At 48.6% G+C, this 19,482-nt stretch overlaps 2 protein-coding genes across 27 annotated transcripts in view; one reads left to right on the forward strand and one right to left on the reverse strand.

Annotated features, from left to right (window-relative positions):
* ST7L (suppression of tumorigenicity 7 like) overlaps nucleotides 1-9,786 on the forward strand; it is a 102,863-nt gene extending 93,077 nt beyond the window's left edge. For 19 of the 26 annotated variants that reach the window (XM_055355059.2, XM_055355043.2, XM_055355053.2 and 16 more), the window contains one exon: nucleotides 1,487-2,717. In XM_055355059.2, the coding sequence (XP_055211034.1) occupies nucleotides 1,487-1,585 (99 nt within the window). In that variant the 3' untranslated portion in view covers nucleotides 1,586-2,717. Of the gene's footprint in view, nucleotides 1-1,486; nucleotides 2,718-9,171 lie in introns of those variants that run through there. The other 7 variants (XR_008669515.1, XM_055355010.2, XM_019019432.2 and 4 more) reach the window with 1 other exon arrangement.
* On the reverse strand, nucleotides 6,302-18,836 carry WNT2B (Wnt family member 2B). Its single transcript, XM_004026360.5, has 5 exons — nucleotides 18,139-18,836; nucleotides 12,496-12,716; nucleotides 11,175-11,452; nucleotides 10,204-10,468; nucleotides 6,302-7,306 (listed from the first exon to the last, which is right to left on the reverse strand). Exons 1-5 carry the CDS (start codon nucleotides 18,318-18,320, stop codon nucleotides 7,077-7,079), a joined length of 1,176 nt encoding a protein of 391 aa, XP_004026409.1. The 5' UTR covers nucleotides 18,321-18,836; the 3' UTR covers nucleotides 6,302-7,076.
* Nucleotides 18,837-19,482: the final 646 nt, after the last annotated feature.

Consider the following 19,482-nt stretch of genomic DNA (forward strand, 5'->3'; position numbering starts at 1 on the left):
TCATTCAACACTCTCCTGCTCTGCCTCTTTTCCAGGAGTCAGGGTTAGTTTAAGAAAAAGCCTCTTGCAAGAAGCCATGACCTCGTACTTTTATCCCCTCCATCTGGTGTGTGGCCTCATGGGGCTGTGCTGCTATGCAGGAGGTGAGCAATGGAATTCTTTAGATGATGACTTCTGAGCCCACATGCAGAGGCAGTTGGGGGTGGGAAGCAGGGAGAACAGTGAGAGCCAAGATCGATGGACCAAAAAGTAAAGTCTGCTTTGGGGAAGTCCTGACTATAGGTAGACTGTTTTCATGAGGTGTTCTTCTCCTAGCTCAAGTAGGGGCCCAGGTCAGGGAGCTGCAGCATCCCAGAGATATGATTGATGAACATTGTACTTTTCCCTTCTGTCTTAACAGTTGGGGTGCAGGAGTGGGATAGGTAGCCTATGCTGTCTCTAACAGAAAACATTACAGGATTGAACAGAAGAGTTCCCCTTGCATACGTCATCTTTTGGAGCTGCTCTTACTCACTGTCTTGCGCCTAAATAGAGGTCCAAATTTTGGATGGGAAAACAAAGAGGGGTTGAGAGCAGCAAGTGTTTGATCAAGTGAAAATCTGCTGTCTGCCTCATCTCACAGGGGTTTCACTGCAGGATTGAGACCCCTTGCCTTGGTGTACACAAATTGCTTGCATCAGCTTGAGATCCCAGGACCTTTACCAGGCCACGGGTAGGCATCTGTCTGGCCTGGGATGGGAGTTTCTTAGGACACTTATTCCCTGATCTTGCTTTCCTAACCCAGGAGTTGACGTCATTTTTAAAAGGAGTGAAATCTCAAAGAAAATTCTAATACATACCTTCTTTTTTTTTTTTTTTTGTGACGGAGTCTCACTCTGTCTCCCAGGCTGGAGTGCAGTGGTGCATCTTGGCTCACTGCAAGCTCTGCCTCCTGGGTTCACGCCATTCTCCTGCCTCAGCCTCCCCAGTGGCTGGGACTACAGGCACCCGCCACCAGGCCCGGCTAATTTTTTTGTATTTTTAGTAGAGACAGGGTTTCACCGTGTTAGCCAGGATGGTATCAATCTCCTGACCTCGTGATCTGCCCACCTCGGCCTCCCAAAGTGCTGGGATTACAGGCATGAGCCACCGCGCCCAGCCTCTAATACATATTTTCAAAGCCTTAATAATTTTCTGTCATGACTGCTTCTACTGTGTCTATACACTTAGCATAATTTCAAAAGGACTAGATAAAATTTTTAATGTTAAGCTGAAGGGGAAAAAAGGAGTAGAATTAGGAGCCAGAGTTGTTTAAATGTGGAATACGTTGTATAGTGGTCACATGGTACTGGTGGTAATAGTGGCAGAAATGGCAAAAGAGCCATTGGTTGATAAGGTTCAGGAGGGCCTAGGCTGTTCCTTTGTAAACTGTGCTCAGATATACTCTCCTGGCTGTCCTGGGACTCCTACAGGGCTTGAACATTTTGTATCAATTTCTGTTTTGAAGGTGCTGGGACTCTGGTGCCCCCAACCCTGGGCATCCTCAGGCTTTGAGGAGAATACACAGGATTTGAAGTCAGAAGACCTAGATTTGAGTTCTGGCTGAGCCATGTACTGTTCATGTGACCTTGGACAAATCACCAAATTTTTCTGAACAGCATCTGTAAAGTGACAGTAACCCCTACCTCACAGGGTTGTTGTGAGGATTACATATATGCTAAAGCATTTTGCATATGAAAAAGCTTCTTATGAATATTGTTATTCCTAGGGAAACCCCCCTTGGAAGCTGTCAAAAAGGACAACTGTAGATGAAATTGTCTTCCTTTTTTCTTCATTCAGCTTAGCCTTTCTGTTTGGCCAGGGCTACTTACAAGGGTTGTTGGGGTTGAAGTAAAGTCACCGCATTTTGGCTCCTTTGGTCAAAGAGAAAGAACTCTAATGTCCAGCTGCTCCATCGATATACTCATAGAATGGAAGTGAGCAAAGGAAAATTTTAAGCCAGGATAGTTAACAGTTAGGGGGCCAATGGGAGAATGCTTGCCTTGCATTTGCAAATCCAGAATGACTAAAACATCTTAAGTAAATGAGGAATAGCCACCGAGATGCTCAGAGATAATATAAGCCATGAGTGGGAAGTGGGAAAATGTGTTTGTCAACGCCCTCTCTTTTCTATCCCTTTACCTTTGAGGTCAGGGACAGGGCATATTACTGACACCCCACTGGCTATTGCCCTATACCTGCCAATCACCCAAAGAAAATAATAGCTTCTGAGAAAGCTCAATTCACTGTAGCAACTGTGATATATTTACCCTAATAAAGCCACCACTTGGTCTTTTCCAGTGCTTCTCTCTTATGGAGATCATCCCTGGAATCCAAAGCTCTCCAGTTTTCTAACCCAGTTAAGAATTAAAAACAACCACAGGTCATGAGCAGTAGGCTTGGCAGTTATACCCCATGCAGTCATAGGAGACTGCCCCATCATTCTTAGCACGTAGGGTGCACATCTCACTATCTCTGGCATGAACCAGCCTTGCGAACTTGTAGTCTCAGCCACTCTGCTTTGATGGTAATTCTTCACCACTGATCTCTGCTCACCATGCCCTTCCTGCATCCTTCCCCCAACCACCCACCAGAGGAGTTCTGGTCCCCAAACCAAAGAGTTGCCTGCAGGTTGGTAATGTAACTTTGTAGATATTCCTTGATTAAAGCCAGACCCTATTGGTATCCTTTTTGAAGTACTGGATCGAAATCTAATTGCTTTTTTTTTTAATTGTTGGGGAGAGGAGGATGAGCAGAACTCCTATGCAGCCTGAGAGAAGTTCTGTATGTGTCCATATATGTACACCTCTGTGTGTGTGTGTGTAACCTCATGGTTGTGCTCAGGCTGACAGGGAGGGCAAAGAGTGAAAAGGAAGCATCTCTTTCTTGTTTTCCAACATTGCTTCAAAGATGCCCAACCCCCGTAGTAGCAGGCAGTTCCCAAGTGGAGGGTCGGGGCAGAGGCCTCCACCAAGGCCATCAATAACCAGGTGTGAGCTACAGGTCTCTGTGTAATGTGAAGCTCTCCCGTATTTCATTTCTGCACCCAGGGGGCGGCTCTGCAGGATTGCTTACGGAGAACTCTGTGTCTGGCACCTCTCTCCACAAGGCCCAGGCGCCCAGGGTCCCACCGACCTGCCCAGGAATGCATCACATTGTTCTCTGGTGCTGTAATTTGGCTGCAGGAGCCAGGCTGAATGCCTCCCAGGGATGAGAAACATACTCTCCCTGGCGTCCTCCCTTCGCCCCAGCTAGCTTGAGCTTCTGCCCTATGACCACTGAGTGCATTTAAATAAAAACCTCAGAAAGACTGAGGAAAAAAAAATCCTAATTATCTCTCTTCTATTAAGCCATGTAGAGACTCGTGTCCTGAGTGGGTCTGAGAATTTGGCAAAGACTTAGTGGTTGGTGTTCTTGATAAGGGAAGTGAGAGAAAGGAGAAGAAATTACTCCCTGCAACAGGAGGAATAGAAATGAAGCAGTGAGTGTTCAGAAATTAGATCTACAAGAAGTTTTGCAAACAGACCCACAGGGCCAGGCAATGTTTGTTTTTGTTTTTTGTTTTTTTTTAATCTGAAGCCCCTGATTTTATTTTTCCAGCATCAATCTAAGGAAGAGTGTGGATTAGTGCCATTATTCAGGGCTGGTAATAATAAAAGTTAGCTTTTATCTGCAGGGCTAGGTTAAGGCTGGCATTCTTTTACATTAAAAAAACTGGCTACAGGCTGTGCAGCTGAGGTACTTCAGTCATGTGCCTTCGCTAAAGGATTCTTAGATCCTTAAAATATATAGTATGTTTTAAGTTTGTATCTAAATAGCACTTACTGTAATGTATTATACCTAAATGTTTATTAAAAGTTAGAAGAAATGAGTACCAACAGGAAGGAATGGAAGAGAGGAGAGGGGCTAAGACATTGCTGATCTGAGGGACAGACCTCTATCAAATAGAAGAGGGCTGGGAGAAGGGGTGATTAGAAGCAGAGTGAGAGAACTAAATGGAGCCCTGACTGCACCAAATAAAGTTCTCATTTTGCTGCTTGTTCCAAATAAATTAGTGTCTATTTGTGTAATGCAGACTAAATGCCAATTGTCTAAAGCCAATCAATGCAGAAGCAAGCTAAGAACTAGGAGGAAAAATTAATTGCTTGGCCATCATTCCTTTTGGGACCACATAACCTCTGTAGTGGGGCTCAAATGGACATCATTTCTCTCACTTATCCACCTCTCTTTTCAAACTTCTCACTCTCTGGACAGCTTGCTCTTTTCTTAACCATTTATAGGAAATTGCAAAACTTGCATCTTTATGAGCTAGAATTTGGAGCCCAAGGAAAAGCACAGAGTAGCATGAGATGCCAGAAGAGGCCCATTTCCTTCTACAGGGATGAGAACCAAAAACCAAAGAATAGATAGTAGGGTATAGGTAGATTTAAGTCAGGTTGACCTCCTATGGAAGGCATATGCCATTATTTATGTGGTAACCTGCATGTTCTTGTGAGAACAGGGGCTGGCTAGGACCTGAGGCTTTCCCCAGCAGCCTGGCATATAATATAAGGCAGCTTCCTTTGGTAAATTCATTCAGCCCTATTGTTGAGTTCAGACTGACCATGACCCCCTTACCTCTCCACTACCCCAAAGCTTTCCTCAAGATGTCAGCTGTTCTCTTCCCCTCCCATTTCCCCCTCCTTAATCCCGCCATTGGCTCATCAGTTATCCAGTTGACTCCATTCTGAAGGAAGACATTCTCTTGGCCTGACTCACTCAGGCCCATTTCTCCACAGGCATCCCCTTACCGCAGACCACAAGGGCCCTGACTAGCTCATGTTTTGTGTTAATGGATGTGAAACCAGAGCAAATCCCCTCACCAAAAGAAAAACCACCCTAAACTCTCCCACACAGGTCTCAGCAGGTTACACAAATATTAGTCCTATCATCCAAATAAATCTGCCCCCGTGGCCCAGAGCTATGGCTCCCCCAACCTCCTGCTGCCTGTGCAGAGTGAAGCTGTTTCAAAAACATATGAGGACCCCAAGGGATATTGGAGAGGAACTTGGGAAAGACAGGGGCCTGTATCCAGAATTCTTTATGCAGGCTCCTTAATCTACAGACTTTTGTTAATAGTTTATAGTCCTAAAGAAGGACTGTTCCTAGAGAAGTCATGATGTGCTAGACCAGCCAGGGGCTTTGGTGAAGAGGATCTGTGGGCTGGAGTTTGGTGCATAATTAAAACTCAGCGTCTGACAGCTGGGCACAGTGGTTTGCGCTTGTACGCCCAGCACTTTGGAAGGCTGCAGTGGGAGGATTGCTTGAGACCAAGAATTCAAGACCAGCCTGGGCAACATAGTGAGCTCCATCTCTGAAAACTATGTTTAAATTAGCTGGGCATGATGGCATGGCCCTGTAGTTCCAGCTAATGGGGAGGCTGAGGTGGGAGGATTGCTTGAGCCTGGGAATTTGAGGCTGCAGTGAGCCATGATCATGCCAGTGCACTCCAGCCTGGGCAACAAAGCGAGATCCTATCTCTAAAACAAATAAAAAGAAAGAAAAAAAGAACAGGTACGTATCATTTTACAGATGAGAAAACAGAAGCTCAGAAAATTTAGCTACCTTGCTCAAAATACCAAAAGCAAATGGCACAGCTGTGATTTTTAACCCGGGTCTGTCATAACTGCAAATTTCTATACCACTCTGCTGCTTTAAGATATCAACAGGCAAAAGATAACCACTGTCCAACTCACATAAAAATAGGACATCAAGGTTTGGGGGACTTCATGTCCTACCTCCAGCTTACTAAGCCTGCTATCTCTGGAGATTCCACTACTGCAAACCTAGTTAGGCAATGGGTAATAGCATAGAACAAACTCTCCTCTATTTAAGCCAAATGTGGAGTGAACAATAATAATAATCACTAAGACTTGGAGAGTCACTAAATAAAGATTTGTTGAGTAAGTGGAGGAAGGCTGCCTTCTAAGCTGTGTATCACTTTGGCCCCAACCTGCAGTACTCCTTCCCACTGTAGCCACTGACTCCTGCTCCCAGCTTCAAAGGCTAGGATCCTCTCAAAGAATTACCAAAGCCAGAGATCCCTACCTGCTTAATATATACTGATGCCTCATGTGGGCCCTTGAAATCAGACCTGCTTACCTGCTCTCCCACCATCCATGGGTTGCCTATCTTTCTTTTACTCAGTGTTTCCCCAAACCTGGCTAACCTCAGAATAATGCATGGGAAGAGAAGAAAAGAAAAGAAAAAAAAAAAAAAAAGGCAACACAAGGCCTGGCCAGACTTACTACATTACTCTATCCTAGGAGTGTTCCAGGGTGTTTTAATGATTTGTTAAGCATGGGAACCACTGCATTCCACCTCAGTTTGAACAGGCAGCAAGTAAGCAAAAGAGGCAGTGCTGTCCAATACAGGTTGAGAATGGTAGAGAGAAAGAGAGAATGAATGTGTGTTTGTATAGTTATGATTCTTTTTCTTCTACAAAACAGTTTATAAACATATGAGCATGTGAACGGAACCTTGTCCACTATGGCTAACATCTCAGGCTGTCAATAATAGAATGTGGTAGCCTAAGATTTTCTTTCGGGGTACCAGGTAGTTCTGCTCAAACTGACTTCAGAGAAGGGACATGCCATTCATCTTTGTCCCATCTAACTTTGGCCAGGTAGAAACAAAAAGAAGCTCTCTATAGGTACCGTTCCTCTTGCACACCAAGAAGTATCGGGAAGCTGGTGCAAAGGAAAGAAAAAAGGAGCCTCAACTACGTACTTTAGTGCAACTCATTTCACTCTAAAGACCCCCTATCTCTTCTACTCTCCCTTCAAATCTCCAGAGCGGGAAATCAGGGAGCTTGCTCAGTTTCTTATATCCCCTGACAACTCCTTCCCAGGGCTAAGGAACCAGCCAGGACACCATGGTCCCTATGGATTACTCTCTACATCCTTAAATAGAAGCGGTAGCAGCCCGGGGTGGAGGGTGGAGGAAGGTGTGCATGCAAGGATCTTGTGCTTTTGAGTTGAGAGGCTTGAATTGGAGGGATGAGTGAGGTATCTGTGTGTTCAGGTCTGGTCCAGCCACTCTGCCTTCTTGGGGGCCTTGCAAGTATGGACGTCCACAGTATTTCTGCATTCCTTGCACCGTACAGCACAGCACCAGTGGAATTTGCACTCACACTGGGTAACACGGGTGACTCGAGTTGTGTCATACCCTCGGCCACAGCACATGATTTCACAACCGTCTGTTCCTTTTGATGTCTTGCTGCAGACACGGCCTGCAGTGCCTAGGGAACCTGGGTTGGGGAAGAGAGGGAGTGAGAACAAAGTTATCTCTTCAGCTGCCCTGGATACCCTTAACCACATTCTAAGAAGGAAGATAAAAAGAATCGCTTTTTTGGGCTGGGCACAGTGGCTCACTCATGCCTATGATCCCAGCATTTTGGAAGGCCAAGGCAGAAGGAATCCTTGAGTCCAGGAATTCAAGACCAGCCTGGGAAACATAGCAAGCCCTGTCTCTACAAAAACTTAAAAAATTAGCCAGGTGCCATGGGCATGAGCCTGTAGTCCTAGCTACTCAGGAGGCTGAGGTGAAAGTAACACGAGGCTGGGAGGTTGAGGCTGCAGTGAGCCAAGATTGCACCACTGCACTCTAGCCTGGGTGACAGTGAAACTCTGTCTCCAAAAAAAAAAAAAAAAAAAAAAAGAAGCATGGGCTCTGACATCATCTTGTCTGGATTCAAATCCCAGTTCTACCACTCTTAGTTGTGTGATTTAGTCAAAATGAAACATTAACTTAGTTTCTCATATGAAAATAAGCACAATAATAGATTGTTAGATATAATCTCTGTTCATCTGAAGAGGTGAACTGATTACCATGACTGGCTGGAGGCATATTCCTAAGGAATTCCTAAGTAATATCCCTTGCATTATTATTATTGCTATTATCCCTAAGCATTATCCCTTCCCCTTACAGTGGAAACTCTAGGATAGGGATCATGTTTTCCCCATGCATAGGGAATGCTTAGAACCTCATTCTGACTGATTTTAGCAAAAGAGATACTGCCAACAGATCATAAAATCAATAGACTTTTGGATGAGTTGGGCCCATGACAGCATCTACTCCAAGCTTTTCCATGGTTAATAAGGATCCAGAGACGGGAAACTAACTAGCCCAGGTTCAAAACGGAGAATAGATTAACTGATTTCTACAGAATTAGTCTCCACATGTCACTGGGATAGGGGAGGAAAATGCTAGAACTTCTATTTTTTTATCTCATCAATTTAAAATATTTATGTTTTATAATATACATATTCATATAGTGGAACACAGGTATAAATAAATATACATATAATGGAGATATATGCTCAAATTGTTTTAATGATAGGAGTAAAGGATCCAGAATGTTAGGAGACCACTGGTCTGGAATGTGGACTGACTAGGTCTACTGTATATGTTAGTCTCCTAACTCCAAGGGCTGGGTCTTAAGTCCTCTTGGGCACCAAAAACCCCTTCTACACTGTGGAGCTGTGCTGTCCAGGGTAGCAGCCACTAGTCACATATGGTCTTTTACATCTAAATTAATGAAAATTAAACTAAAAAATTTAGCTCCTCAGTCACACTAGTTATATTCCAAGTACTCAGTAATCACATGTGGCTAGTTGCTACTGTATTGGACAACACAGATAGGAAAACATTTCTATCATCACAGAAAGTTCAATTGGACTCTATTGCTTTGGAGGGAATTCCTGGCTCCATATTCTTTCTGGGATGACTTATATTCTTTGAATTCCAGGGCCCACTTCGGGTTTTAGGAGGCCTAATTTTATGCCTCTGAGAAAAACCAACACACATTTGACTTATCCTCCCTCCTAACTCCAAAGTTCCTTCCCTAAAGGTGTATTTTCAGTATGGTAGTATAGGTTTACACCTCAGATGTTATGGAATTATTTCTAGGTATCCAGAGAGTGACCCTCTGAATTAGACCAAGTGGGAGGAAAGTATACTTAGTGGCAGGAAATCACTAGGAAAATCAGAAGGGCTCCAAGTTTTTTTCTTCTAGCAGCCTACAAAGTATACAGACTACTTTCTTCATTAATTGGGTAGAGCCCCACCCTTTTTCTGTGCCCAGTTTTACTCCAAGCCACTTGACTCTTCCAGGAATGACGGTGATGGGTGAAAACAAACAGTACCGAAGATAGCTGAGGTTTTTTGGCTCCACTTCACCCAAGTCCTGACGCTGAGCCGGTAGAAAAGAGCCTGGGAGCCCCACGGCAATAACCAGAGAAGAAGAGTTCTGCTGCATTGCATGTTCCTAGTTTAACCTATCTGAACCAGAAATGTGAGCCAGGATGGTAACTTTCATTCCCTTGGGGAAAAACCATATCAACTTCCAGCACCTCCAAGAATCCCACCACAAATACCTTGAACAGACTGAAAAACAACCATTTGCTGCTTTACCTGCCTTTGGTAGGGATCTCTTCTTCGTTTCTTTTTCAGCTGTTTCAGAATCTTCAGTGGCAGCACACTGGATAAAGCCTTTCAAGGACATCTTTCTAGCTTTAATCTCCCTTAGAGAGAACCTTTACCCAGCAGATTGGTCTGTTCTCTGTCCCTGGGACAGATCATGTGCTTTCCCACCTACTACTCTCTGATAAGAAATTGCCCACTCGTCTCTCAAGCTATCCAGATACTCCCTACGCTTCAAGGAGCAGCTTAAATTCTAGTTTCTTTTTTTTCCCTACATTTTCAAATAAACTTTTATTGATTTCTCCATCTCTCTTTGCATTTGTCTACCCATTATGTATCATTTCTTTAAGTAGATTGCAAACAGCCAAAGGCTTAGGGCTGCATCTTATGTTTCTGTGCAGCCCACACATTGCTTAAAACTGAAAACAGGTAACTAAGTTAAACATACCCTGAATAATGCCTACTGTATCCCAGATGCTGGGATACAAAGGAGCAATGCATGACCTCAGGCCTCAAGGAGCTGAGTGACCTCCTCTCTACTTGGGCAGCACTGGGCCTGGTGGACTGCAACAATCTCATGACCAGGTGTTCATGTGGAGAGGAAACTGCCTCCTCCCACAGCACCCCCTTCCCTAACTCCTGAGACTGAACAGACCATGATTAACCAGGGGTGCCTGCACTAAGAACTGGGACTGCATGTCCCTGCCTGCCTTCCTTACTCACCTGCAGCCTTGTCCAAGACACAATAATCTGGAGAGTTGTCGAAGTAGACAAGATCAGTCCGGGTGGCACGGCGATAGCCTTGGCGGGCTGCGGTGAAGTTGGCACCATCTTGGGTGGCCATCACCTGCACAGCCCCATCATAGCGCCGCCGCAGGTAATCACCTGTGCGGCGGAAATCTGAGAGTGCACGCCAGCAGGTGCGCAGAGTACAGGAACCACTCACGCCATGGCACTTACACTCCAGCTTCAGAAACCGCCGCACAGCCTGGGGGAGGGGGAAGGCAGTTAAGGGAGAGGTAGCTGGTCAGGACACATTTTAGTCATCCCTAGGTCCAAAAGGATGAGTGCTCTGAGATAGGCTGGACCTGGCCCTGGCTGGCCGATTGAGCTCTCGGTTGTTCTCTCCCACATCAGATCCCACCCATTCTTCCTGACCAAGTTCAAGAAACTCTTTTTCCAGGAAATCTGCCTGGACCAACAGTGCTTTCCTTTTCATGACAGCCCACTGAACTTTAGAGCCACAGGATTCTGTTCACGATGACAGTGTGCTTGCACATCCTCTACTTTTCACGTTTTAGAGTGCCAGGTACCATGCCTTCTACTTTAGTGGTGTGCCATTTTCCAGCATAGTACTAGGCACATAGAAGATGTTCAAATACCAGGGAACTGACTAGAACAACCTCTTATCCTCTCAGTCTTTATGAAGGCAGTTCTTTTCCTTCTTAAAAAGTTACTTCTTTTCTCCACCTTTTCCTACTTTCCACCTATGTGAAGACTCTTCACGCACCTGGTTGACCCTAGGCATTCCTAAGCTCCCTTGCATTTAGTGCTCCTGTCCCAGGATGTTGGGGCTTTTGGAAGTGACCCAGAAGCCTTCAGCTCTTCCACCTTCACATTTATTTAGTCCATGGTCACACATACTGGTCACCCCCAGCAAATATGAGTGTACTTACACAGACATGAGTACTGACCGTGCGACCACAGCGGTTATTATGTAAGTTCATGAGGGCCCGGGCATCCTTAAGCCTCTTCTCCTTGGCATCCACGAAGGCCTTGGCAAAACGGACACCATAGTGGATGTTGTCACTGCAGCCACCCCAGTCAAAGTCCCCACGCTGGTCATGGTGTCGGCCACGGGTGTAGGGGTCACAGCTGCACACACTCAGTTCACCCTGGCTACAGGCACGAGTAATAGCGTGGACTACCCCTGCTGATGAGATGGCATATACAAAAGCTGCCTCTCGGCTACCTAGAGAGAGAATTGTAGAGGTGTGCTTCAGGAAAGAGGCCCATGTCTGTCCCCTTCTTCAGCCCATACAACCTCTGACTCTGAAACCTCTTCCCTAATTTTCTTTCCCAGAGTCACCCCTACACCCCCTTTATTCAAGGTGCCTTTCATTTCCAAGAGCATTCCCCAGAGTATCTGACCTCTTCCCCTCAGCCCTCACTACTCTCTATCCACTTCTTTGTATATCTGACCTTTTGAGCTGACCTATACTCTTGTTTCCTGCCAAATTCCCTGTGTCCATCCATTGAAAAGTCTCCTGGTGAATCATCCCCTCCCACTGAGTGCCAGCACTGGCTCAGCTAAGCCTGCCTTAGTCCACATTCCAGGCCTTTTCAGGCCCACTCTGCTGGACAGTTCCCCCACAATGGAGACCCCAGCCCAGGGGTCAGCCTGTTTAGAGATCCATGCTACCTTCCCTTGCCTGCTTGCTCTCCCTCCCTACTCTTGGAGACTGATGAATTATCGCCCCTGTATGCCTGACACCTCCAGATTCCCATCTTGTTCCCTTTCTCCTAGTTTACTGTCTAGCTCTATTTAGCTTTTTTGCTGAGCTGAGGCCAAGCCACTGACTCTCCAAATATTTACATATCACCTTTCTGTTTATCTTTTGTTCCCATTACTGTAGTGTTGGGAGTGTTGGGGTGACAATAGTGATGGTGGTGTTAAGAACAGAGGGCCTATCATAGACCTCAGCCTTACAGTACATGGTAGCCTCCCAAGCTGGGGATTGGGAGGACAAGGAAAATGAGGAGAAAGATGGAGGTTCTAGGGAATGCTTTACCTTGGTCTTGTCCCAGAGCACTAGGATTTAGAGGAGCCCTTGTCTACAAATCTAAGGTGCTAAGAGTCTGTTCCCAATTATATCCTGGGCTCTGCCCACAGTTCTTTCTCTGATTATGAAACAGTGTGTGGGAGAGGAGAGGGGAGATCTTGCCTACTCTTCCCACTCACCACCCCCAGCACAGAAAGGGAAGGAGCTGACACAGGATGGAAGAGGCTCTTACTTCTGAGCATGACACGGCCAAAGACGGTGTGGTCCCGGTCCAGGGTGGTACAGTTCCAGCGGTGGTGGCGGAATTGGTGCTGACACTCTCGGATCCATTCTCGGGCACCCTCGCCCACTGAACGCATGATGTCTGGGTAACGCTGGCACAGCTGCCGCTGCCGGCTCACCAAACCAGGGATATTGTCACAGATCACTCGTGCCCCCAGTGCCCCAATGTACCTGCAAGGCAGAGATGGCCCTGTCAGAACATCCCAGCCCTTTTTCTGCATTGGGAGGGAATAAGGAAGGGGTACGTTTAGCATCCAGACCTTGAAGAGATTCTGTCCCCTCTCCCTAACCCACATTCCATAAAGCTGATGAGTAGAACCATTTCCCACAGTTCTGAAGAAGTATTAATAGTTACACAGTTGCAGAGAGAGTAATTGAGTGGCCTCCCACCATCACCAGTTCCCCAGCCAAAGGCCAAAGTGACATACACTCCCAGAACACAGGCTAGGCATGTGTCACATACACAGAAGCTGTGGGCATGTCACACAAACTCATTGTCTGTTTATTTAATAAACATTAAGAGCTTCATGGAAACATAAACTTACAAAATAAGGGTCTGAGACAACACTCTTATGCTCCCATTAAGAGGGATGTCCTGCATGGCTGGTCCACGAAGATATGGTTTGACAGCAGGGGGATGGTGACAGGGAGGGGCTCGTGGGAAGAGACATAGTGAGCAATCTGAGTAACGTTTACAGCTCTAGTCAGACCCGTGTAGCTAAAAAAAATCCTCATTCCCAATCGTGAGGTCCGGGGAGGAAGATCCCACCCTCTACTCTCCTCCTCAAACCCTTTATTTCCAGGCCCCAGGGCCTTTCTTAACTAATGAACCTTTTAAAACCATCTTCCCCAACCTGGATGGACCTGCACAGCTGTCTGCAGTGGGAAGCCAAAGGCCAAGATAAGTAAGAGGATGACTCTCCCCACACTGCAGTCTCCAGTCTGTCCAATATGAACAATTAAAAGAAGGTCAATTGAGATGGGCTACTAAAGAATAGGTGGGTTGCCAGAGTCATTATTGTTTCTCAAGGCAATATTTTCTCTTCACTCAGTTTTAACCCTGGATCCCACCACAAGCCTCAGGAAGAATATTTCAGAGAGAAAACAGGAGTATATCACCCTTCTTCCCCAAGAGGCCACCAAACGAGATCTGACCCATTCACCCACTTCCTCCAGCTCAACAGCCCAGCTCCACTTGTCATTCTCTTTCTCTCCCTTTAACCCCATAGCACCTTCCTTGATTTGCTGGGAACTTTCTATTCTCCTGTCCAGAACGCATCAAAGGGCTGCCCTCCCTCCCCTGTTTTGAACAGGTGGGGCCATGGAGAGCAATTGCTACTGCAGACAGAAAAGACTTGGTTTGAGCTATGAATGAGCCTGTGGTTTGGGAATGGCCCCAAAATGGGCCTAGAAGTGGGTGAGGAGAAGGGAGGGCAGCTGGTGTGGGGAGGGGAAAAGCTAGACTGCCCTGGGCTCTGTGTCCCCCCCACCCACCACCCCCCTGCATTCCCACAGCCGGCCCTCACCCACAGACTGGATCACCACTGGTGACACCAACTCAAACAAACACAAGGAGGGCTGATGCTTGCCTCTTCGGGAACTCAGCAGGGCTGATGGGGCCCATCTGTCCCAGGGAAGGGGTGAGAGGGCTGGCCCTCCCCTAACAAATCCCATGGAATCAGCGTCCCCAGCACTGTCCATCAGGGCAACAGCTTCCAGGAACAAACAAAATAAACACCCCAGACAGGGCCAGGCCGGAAAGGCTGCCTGACGCACAGCCCAGAGTTACACCCACTGCTGTGGTGCTTTGTTTGGAGAATCAAGACCGTTGGAGTTGGAGCTTGTCCCTGTCTCACCACCGTTCAGCTTCCCTAGTTCAGCCCAAGTACTGCTCTAGGCAATGGGTGTTTTTTTTTTTTTTTTTTCCTGGGGCTTGGGTGAGGAAGGTTGGATGGGAATGAGAGACCAATAACCCAGCCCTCGTGAGACAGTCTGGAGTGGGGCAGGCCAAACTCGGGCAACAAGTCCTTCTTGTGGTCTGACTTAAATCCATTCTGCTGCAGCCCACATAGGTCCTTTTTATTACGTCCTCACTGAGTGTGGGAACATCTGTTCAGTATCTAAGATGGGAAGATAATTAAATGTCTCTATTACCACCCTTACTCCACTAAGTAATGGCTTCAAGACTCCACAGAGCATGGCGCTTGCTTGCTCTCCAGTAGTCAGCCCCTTGTAGTTAGTGTAGGGAGCCTCCAATAAAGCTGAGCCTGAGGCTAACCACATCTTCCTCTCAGTTCAACACATGCCTGCAAAATGTCTACCATGTGCCAAGCACTGAGCTCAGATGTCAGGGACACAAAGATATTTAAGGCATCTCCCACCTCACGGTCTGGTAGAGTGTTAGATGCCCCAACTCTAGCTTTGTTTTTCCCTTCTGGAAGTTCTTCACTTCCTTCCCAGCTTCCTGCCCCAGAATGCTTCTCTTCACCTGCTTTTGGCCAATTCACATCCCTTCATTTGACAAAGTGAGGCATACACTACTCTAGCCCCTTGCTACTCAAAGTGTGGTCCCCAGAACAGCAGTATCTGTATCATGTGGGGATTCGTTAGAAATGCAGACACTCAGGCCCCACCCAAGGCCTACCGTAACCGAATCTGCATTTCACCATGATCCTCACATGGTTTGGATGCACCGCTCCACAAAGGCAGGGATTTTTATCGGTTTTGTTCACTTCAATATCCCCAGTACTGAGAACAGTGCCTGGCACATAGTAGGTATGTAATCACTATTTGTTGAATAAACACCTAACTGTTCTGATTTATCCCCAACTCCCTTCTCCCTCTAGCCAGCCATTAACTCCCATTTCCATTACAGTTTTACTTGTCAACAGTTGCCAGCCTATCTGCAGATGTTTTATGTTTGTATGTTAAAGACACAAACAGGCCAGGTATCTGCTTTTTTTTTTTCTTTCCTCCTTTCATGTACAGCCCCTAGTGTACATGATTCAGCCCAGCACATATAGAACTTTGAACACAGAGATAACACTATTAGCCTCCATGAATCTGCTCTTAATGCCACAGCATCCCTCACTTTCATTTGTGAAATAAGGATGATAATAGAACCCATCTCACTGGATTATTTCAGATTGACAAAGATCATGCTCATAAGGTGTTTGGCCATAGTGCCTGAAGCTCAGTAAGGGCTTATTAAAAGCAACTGCTGTTGGTAAAAGTAATGCTAACAATATGATACCACTTTGTGTTTCTCTCCCTTTGTGAGCCTATGAATACAATCCTGTTCTTGTGATTCCCTACATCCAACCCCCTACAGAATGCAAAATGAAACAGGAAAGCACATGCCGGAAGCCCCCTATTTCTCGGTCTGTTTAGGATAGATAGAGGGAGGGCAGTGGTTAGAGAGTAAGGGGAAGAATCTCAAGCTATGAGAAAAATCCAACTATTAACTGGTGAAAATGATGGCCTTCTGCTCCAGAGTGGAACATGGACACACCAGAGTCAACAGGCATTTCTCTTCCACGGGTTGTACAGAACATCAATCTTGCTGGTTTTTTCCTAAGAGAAAGGCTTGGGGGCTTAGCCTGCCTTTAGAAGGTAGCTTTTCACCTTATCCCACAAGTGGTGATCACTGAGGCAGGCATCTGGGCCTGTAGCTATGACAGGTGCGGAGCAAGGAGGCTGAAACAACCTCTGTACCCACTTCCCAACCTGGCCCTGTTGCAGCCTTCCTCCTTTTCACAGGGGCTGCTAAGTCACTCTGTGTGTCACCTCCCTCCCTCCCTCCCTCCCTAGCTCTTTCACCCAGGAATTTTTCCAGAATCTTTAATATGAACCACATCAGGGGAGGGTAGTAGAGGGAGAAAGGAAAAGGGAGAGGGAGTAGTCAAGAGTACAAAATGGGGACTAGGAAGACCCCCATTTGGGTCTTTAGGAACCACTGCCAGGATGCTGAAATTACCAGAGTGACACTTCCTCACCCAAACACCAATTGGTCCCCAAGACTATATCCCAAACTGGTAAGAAGCAATCAAGAGTCCCAAAAAGCAAACTGAGCCAGATAAAGATGGGCAGCGGTTACTTCATGTTGTCTCAACAAAGACCCTGAAGATGCCAAGTCCCCAGCCAGACCAAGCTCATGAAGGCAAAAGGTAGCTTTGATCTCACCCAGAACTTTGAAAGGTTTTTCTCCTCATCCCCCTTCTCCCCTTTCCCTTTCTAAAAGAATGTTCCAAGCCAGATGTAAGATATAGGCCTCTCTGTTCCCCCAACCAGAACCCCCCCTCCTCGCCTTCCCCAACACTGCAGATTTAAAAAAAAAAAAATTCAAAAGAGATTTTTCTGAAACAGGAAAACAGGGGGTGGGGGTTGGGAGAAGGAGAGACGCATCTTGAAATGATAGGAATCTGCAGCCCAAGCTGGCGGGCCCCCCGGCCAGCTACCCCTCACCCTTCAGCCAAGATTCCAAGTCAAGAGGAGAAAAGCCACAGGGTGCAAGGGGAGAAGAGACCACATTTCGGGGAGGGGGGCTTGCACGGGAAGAAGAACCGAGTAAGGAAAGGAAGGGAGGCACTGCCTGGTGGAGAGGGGCAATAGCCTAGTCCAACAGGCCAGTTTGATTGCGGGGTGAAGAGGAAAGACTGAGTCTTTTCTAGGTTCAACTCTCCCTGCCTTGCCCTCTCCCCAGGGTGGGGAAGATGGGAAAGCAGCTCCTTCTCCTACGGGGAGGTGATGAGTGCCATCCAAGGAGTAGGGGGCAGGGAGGATTCTAAAAAGAACAGACACGAGACATCCAGTGGATCTGTAATGCCTTTTTGCCTCATCTGCCCTCTTGTGAAGTGTCTGGAGTCTAGGGCCTGCAAGAAATCTGGGGAGGGGGTCTCTTAGTACCTTGGGACTCCGCAGCCCTCTGGCTCTTGGAGTGGAGAAATGGGAGATGGGAAAGAATAGGAAGAAAGGAGGGAGACAAAGTTTCCAAGTGACATCCTCAAAACGGTGGCCGAAGACAAATGCCTAGATAATGCAAACCCATGCGTTTTGTTTGTTTTAATTGTGGGAGTTAATGGGGTAAATTTTGCCTCGATTCCATTTCTAAGCCTCGGCTGGGTGCTGCTGCCTCACCAAAGCCTTCCTGTGGTACGGGTGGGCTAGACTAGCGAGCTGCCCCTTTCTCCACCTCTCAGAGGGCGACCTTAGGCGATTGGGGCCCTGGCGAAGCTATTGCGGGCCCTGGAAGGTTATTCGTTCCTTGAACTCACCCTGAGGGAAACTCGGAAGGTAGCTTCTGCCCTAAGGAGCTTGAGCTGAAACAGAGGGGGTACGGCACATGGAGGCCTAAGGAGCCGCGACCACCGGGCATCCTTGCTCCGAATGCCCAGCGCCTTTCTCACCAGTCGTGTAAGACGCTGCGCCTCACCCTCCCGCCACCCCGCGACTTCAGATTTCAGTGATAGTCCTGCCCGAATCGTCTCCAACCCGTCGAAGCAACAGCCTGGTCCCGTGAGCAGCCAGTCCCTCCAGGCGCCTCCGGCCTCTCCTACCAAGCGCCTCACCCGCCCAGCCTGAGAGCCACACTTACCACCAGGACGTGTCTACGCGGGCCGGCAGCGTCAGCAGCAGCAGGAGCAGAAGGCAGGCAAGACCTAGGCGGGCCGAAGCCCGGGAGCCGTCGGGGGCCGCGGGCGACGGCAGAGGGACCGGGGCGCTGGCGCGCCGAAGCGGGAGCTGCGCAGCTTCCTCCGCACCACCCGGTCTCAGCATAGCTCCCCGAAGACTCCCGCCGCGCAGCCCGGAGGGGCGTGGACGGGGCACCTTCTGGGGGTACTCAGGCTGCTCCTACCTCACCCCCCTGGGGGGCCATGGTGTTCGCCGGCGGCTGGGGACCTAGGATCACCTGGGGTCCAGAGCCCGGGAGCAGGATCCCCGAGAGGGGCGCAAGTTGCGATGTCCGGAAGCCGACGACGGCGCGCCGAATCCGGGGTCTGGGGCGCGCTGCCTGAGGACCGGGTGCGGTGTCAGGGGGTCTGCGGCGCTGAAGGGAGCTGCGGGCCTAGTGTGCGGACAGCCCCTTCGGCCGCGGGCTCTCATTGGACGGGACGGGGCGGGGCCGAGGCCGGGGACACGCGCGGCCCTTAGGGCGGCTCCGCCCGCGCCAAGCCCCGGGCGCTCCGCGACGCCCTAGGTGTAGCAGCCGCCTCCGCCCCTCGGGGCTCCCGCGCGCCACCGCGCTGCACCCCCACCTGCTCCCGCACGCTGCGACGGGACGCCGCGGCTCCCTCCTGCGCCCCAAGCGCCCAGTCCCTGCCGACACCGCGCCACCGGGTCCTAGCGCCCTTCACTCAGCAGCCCCACTTCTGTGGGTGACGGCCAGGCTGGCGGAGCGGGAAGGGGATGCGGGCACTTCCCTCCGGTCCCCAACCTACAGTGACACCGGCGCTGAGCACGGAGGATGCACTCATTTCCTCCATCCTTGAGCTTCTGTGAAATGGGTAGAGTCCCTGCCACCGGGAGTTGGAGGTCTTAACTACCTTTTCAACACTGCCTACAGGAGCGCCGTGGGCAGTCGGCTTCCAGCAGGGGATGCTTTCAGCTAGAGCTCATCGCCCCTGCTTCTTCTGAGCCACTGCACCCCCCACCCCCAATGCATCACGTTTAGACCTGGCTCCTGCTTGCCCGGCCTGCCCGGCCCGGGTGCTTTTCTTTACGGACCGGGAATCGACTGCCGACGCTAAGGGGGCACCTGCGGACTCCCCGCCCCTTACTCCTGGGCTCAGCGGAGCTCAGTCTCTCCCCGCTCCCCCTCTGTGCCTCGGTCCTCCACCCTCTCGGGCGGGGCTGAGAGTATGAAAGAATCAGAAACAGCTGGGAGGTTTTCCCGCACCAGAGGCCAGGGTGGGGGTCCTGCCGAGAGAGTGGAAGCCCT

The sequence above is a fragment of the Gorilla gorilla genome, chromosome 1 (genome assembly GCF_029281585.2).
Source record: "Gorilla gorilla gorilla isolate KB3781 chromosome 1, NHGRI_mGorGor1-v2.1_pri, whole genome shotgun sequence".
NCBI lineage: Eukaryota > Metazoa > Chordata > Mammalia > Primates > Hominidae > Gorilla > Gorilla gorilla.

Bases quoted from the DNA above. Each gene is read 5' to 3' on its own strand.
- WNT2B (XM_004026360.5), bottom strand. From the start codon at position 18,320: ATGCTGAGACCGGGTGGTGCGGAGGAAGCTGCGCAGCTCCCGCTTCGG. The intron at 11,453-12,495 runs GTAAGAGCCTCT...TTCTCTCTCTAG, and splicing joins TGGCCGTGTCATGCTCAGAA to GTAGCCGAGAGGCAGCTTTT. The intron at 7,307-10,203 runs GTGAGTAAGGAA...TCCCCAACCCAG, and splicing joins TGTCTTGGACAAGGCTGCAG to GTTCCCTAGGCACTGCAGGC.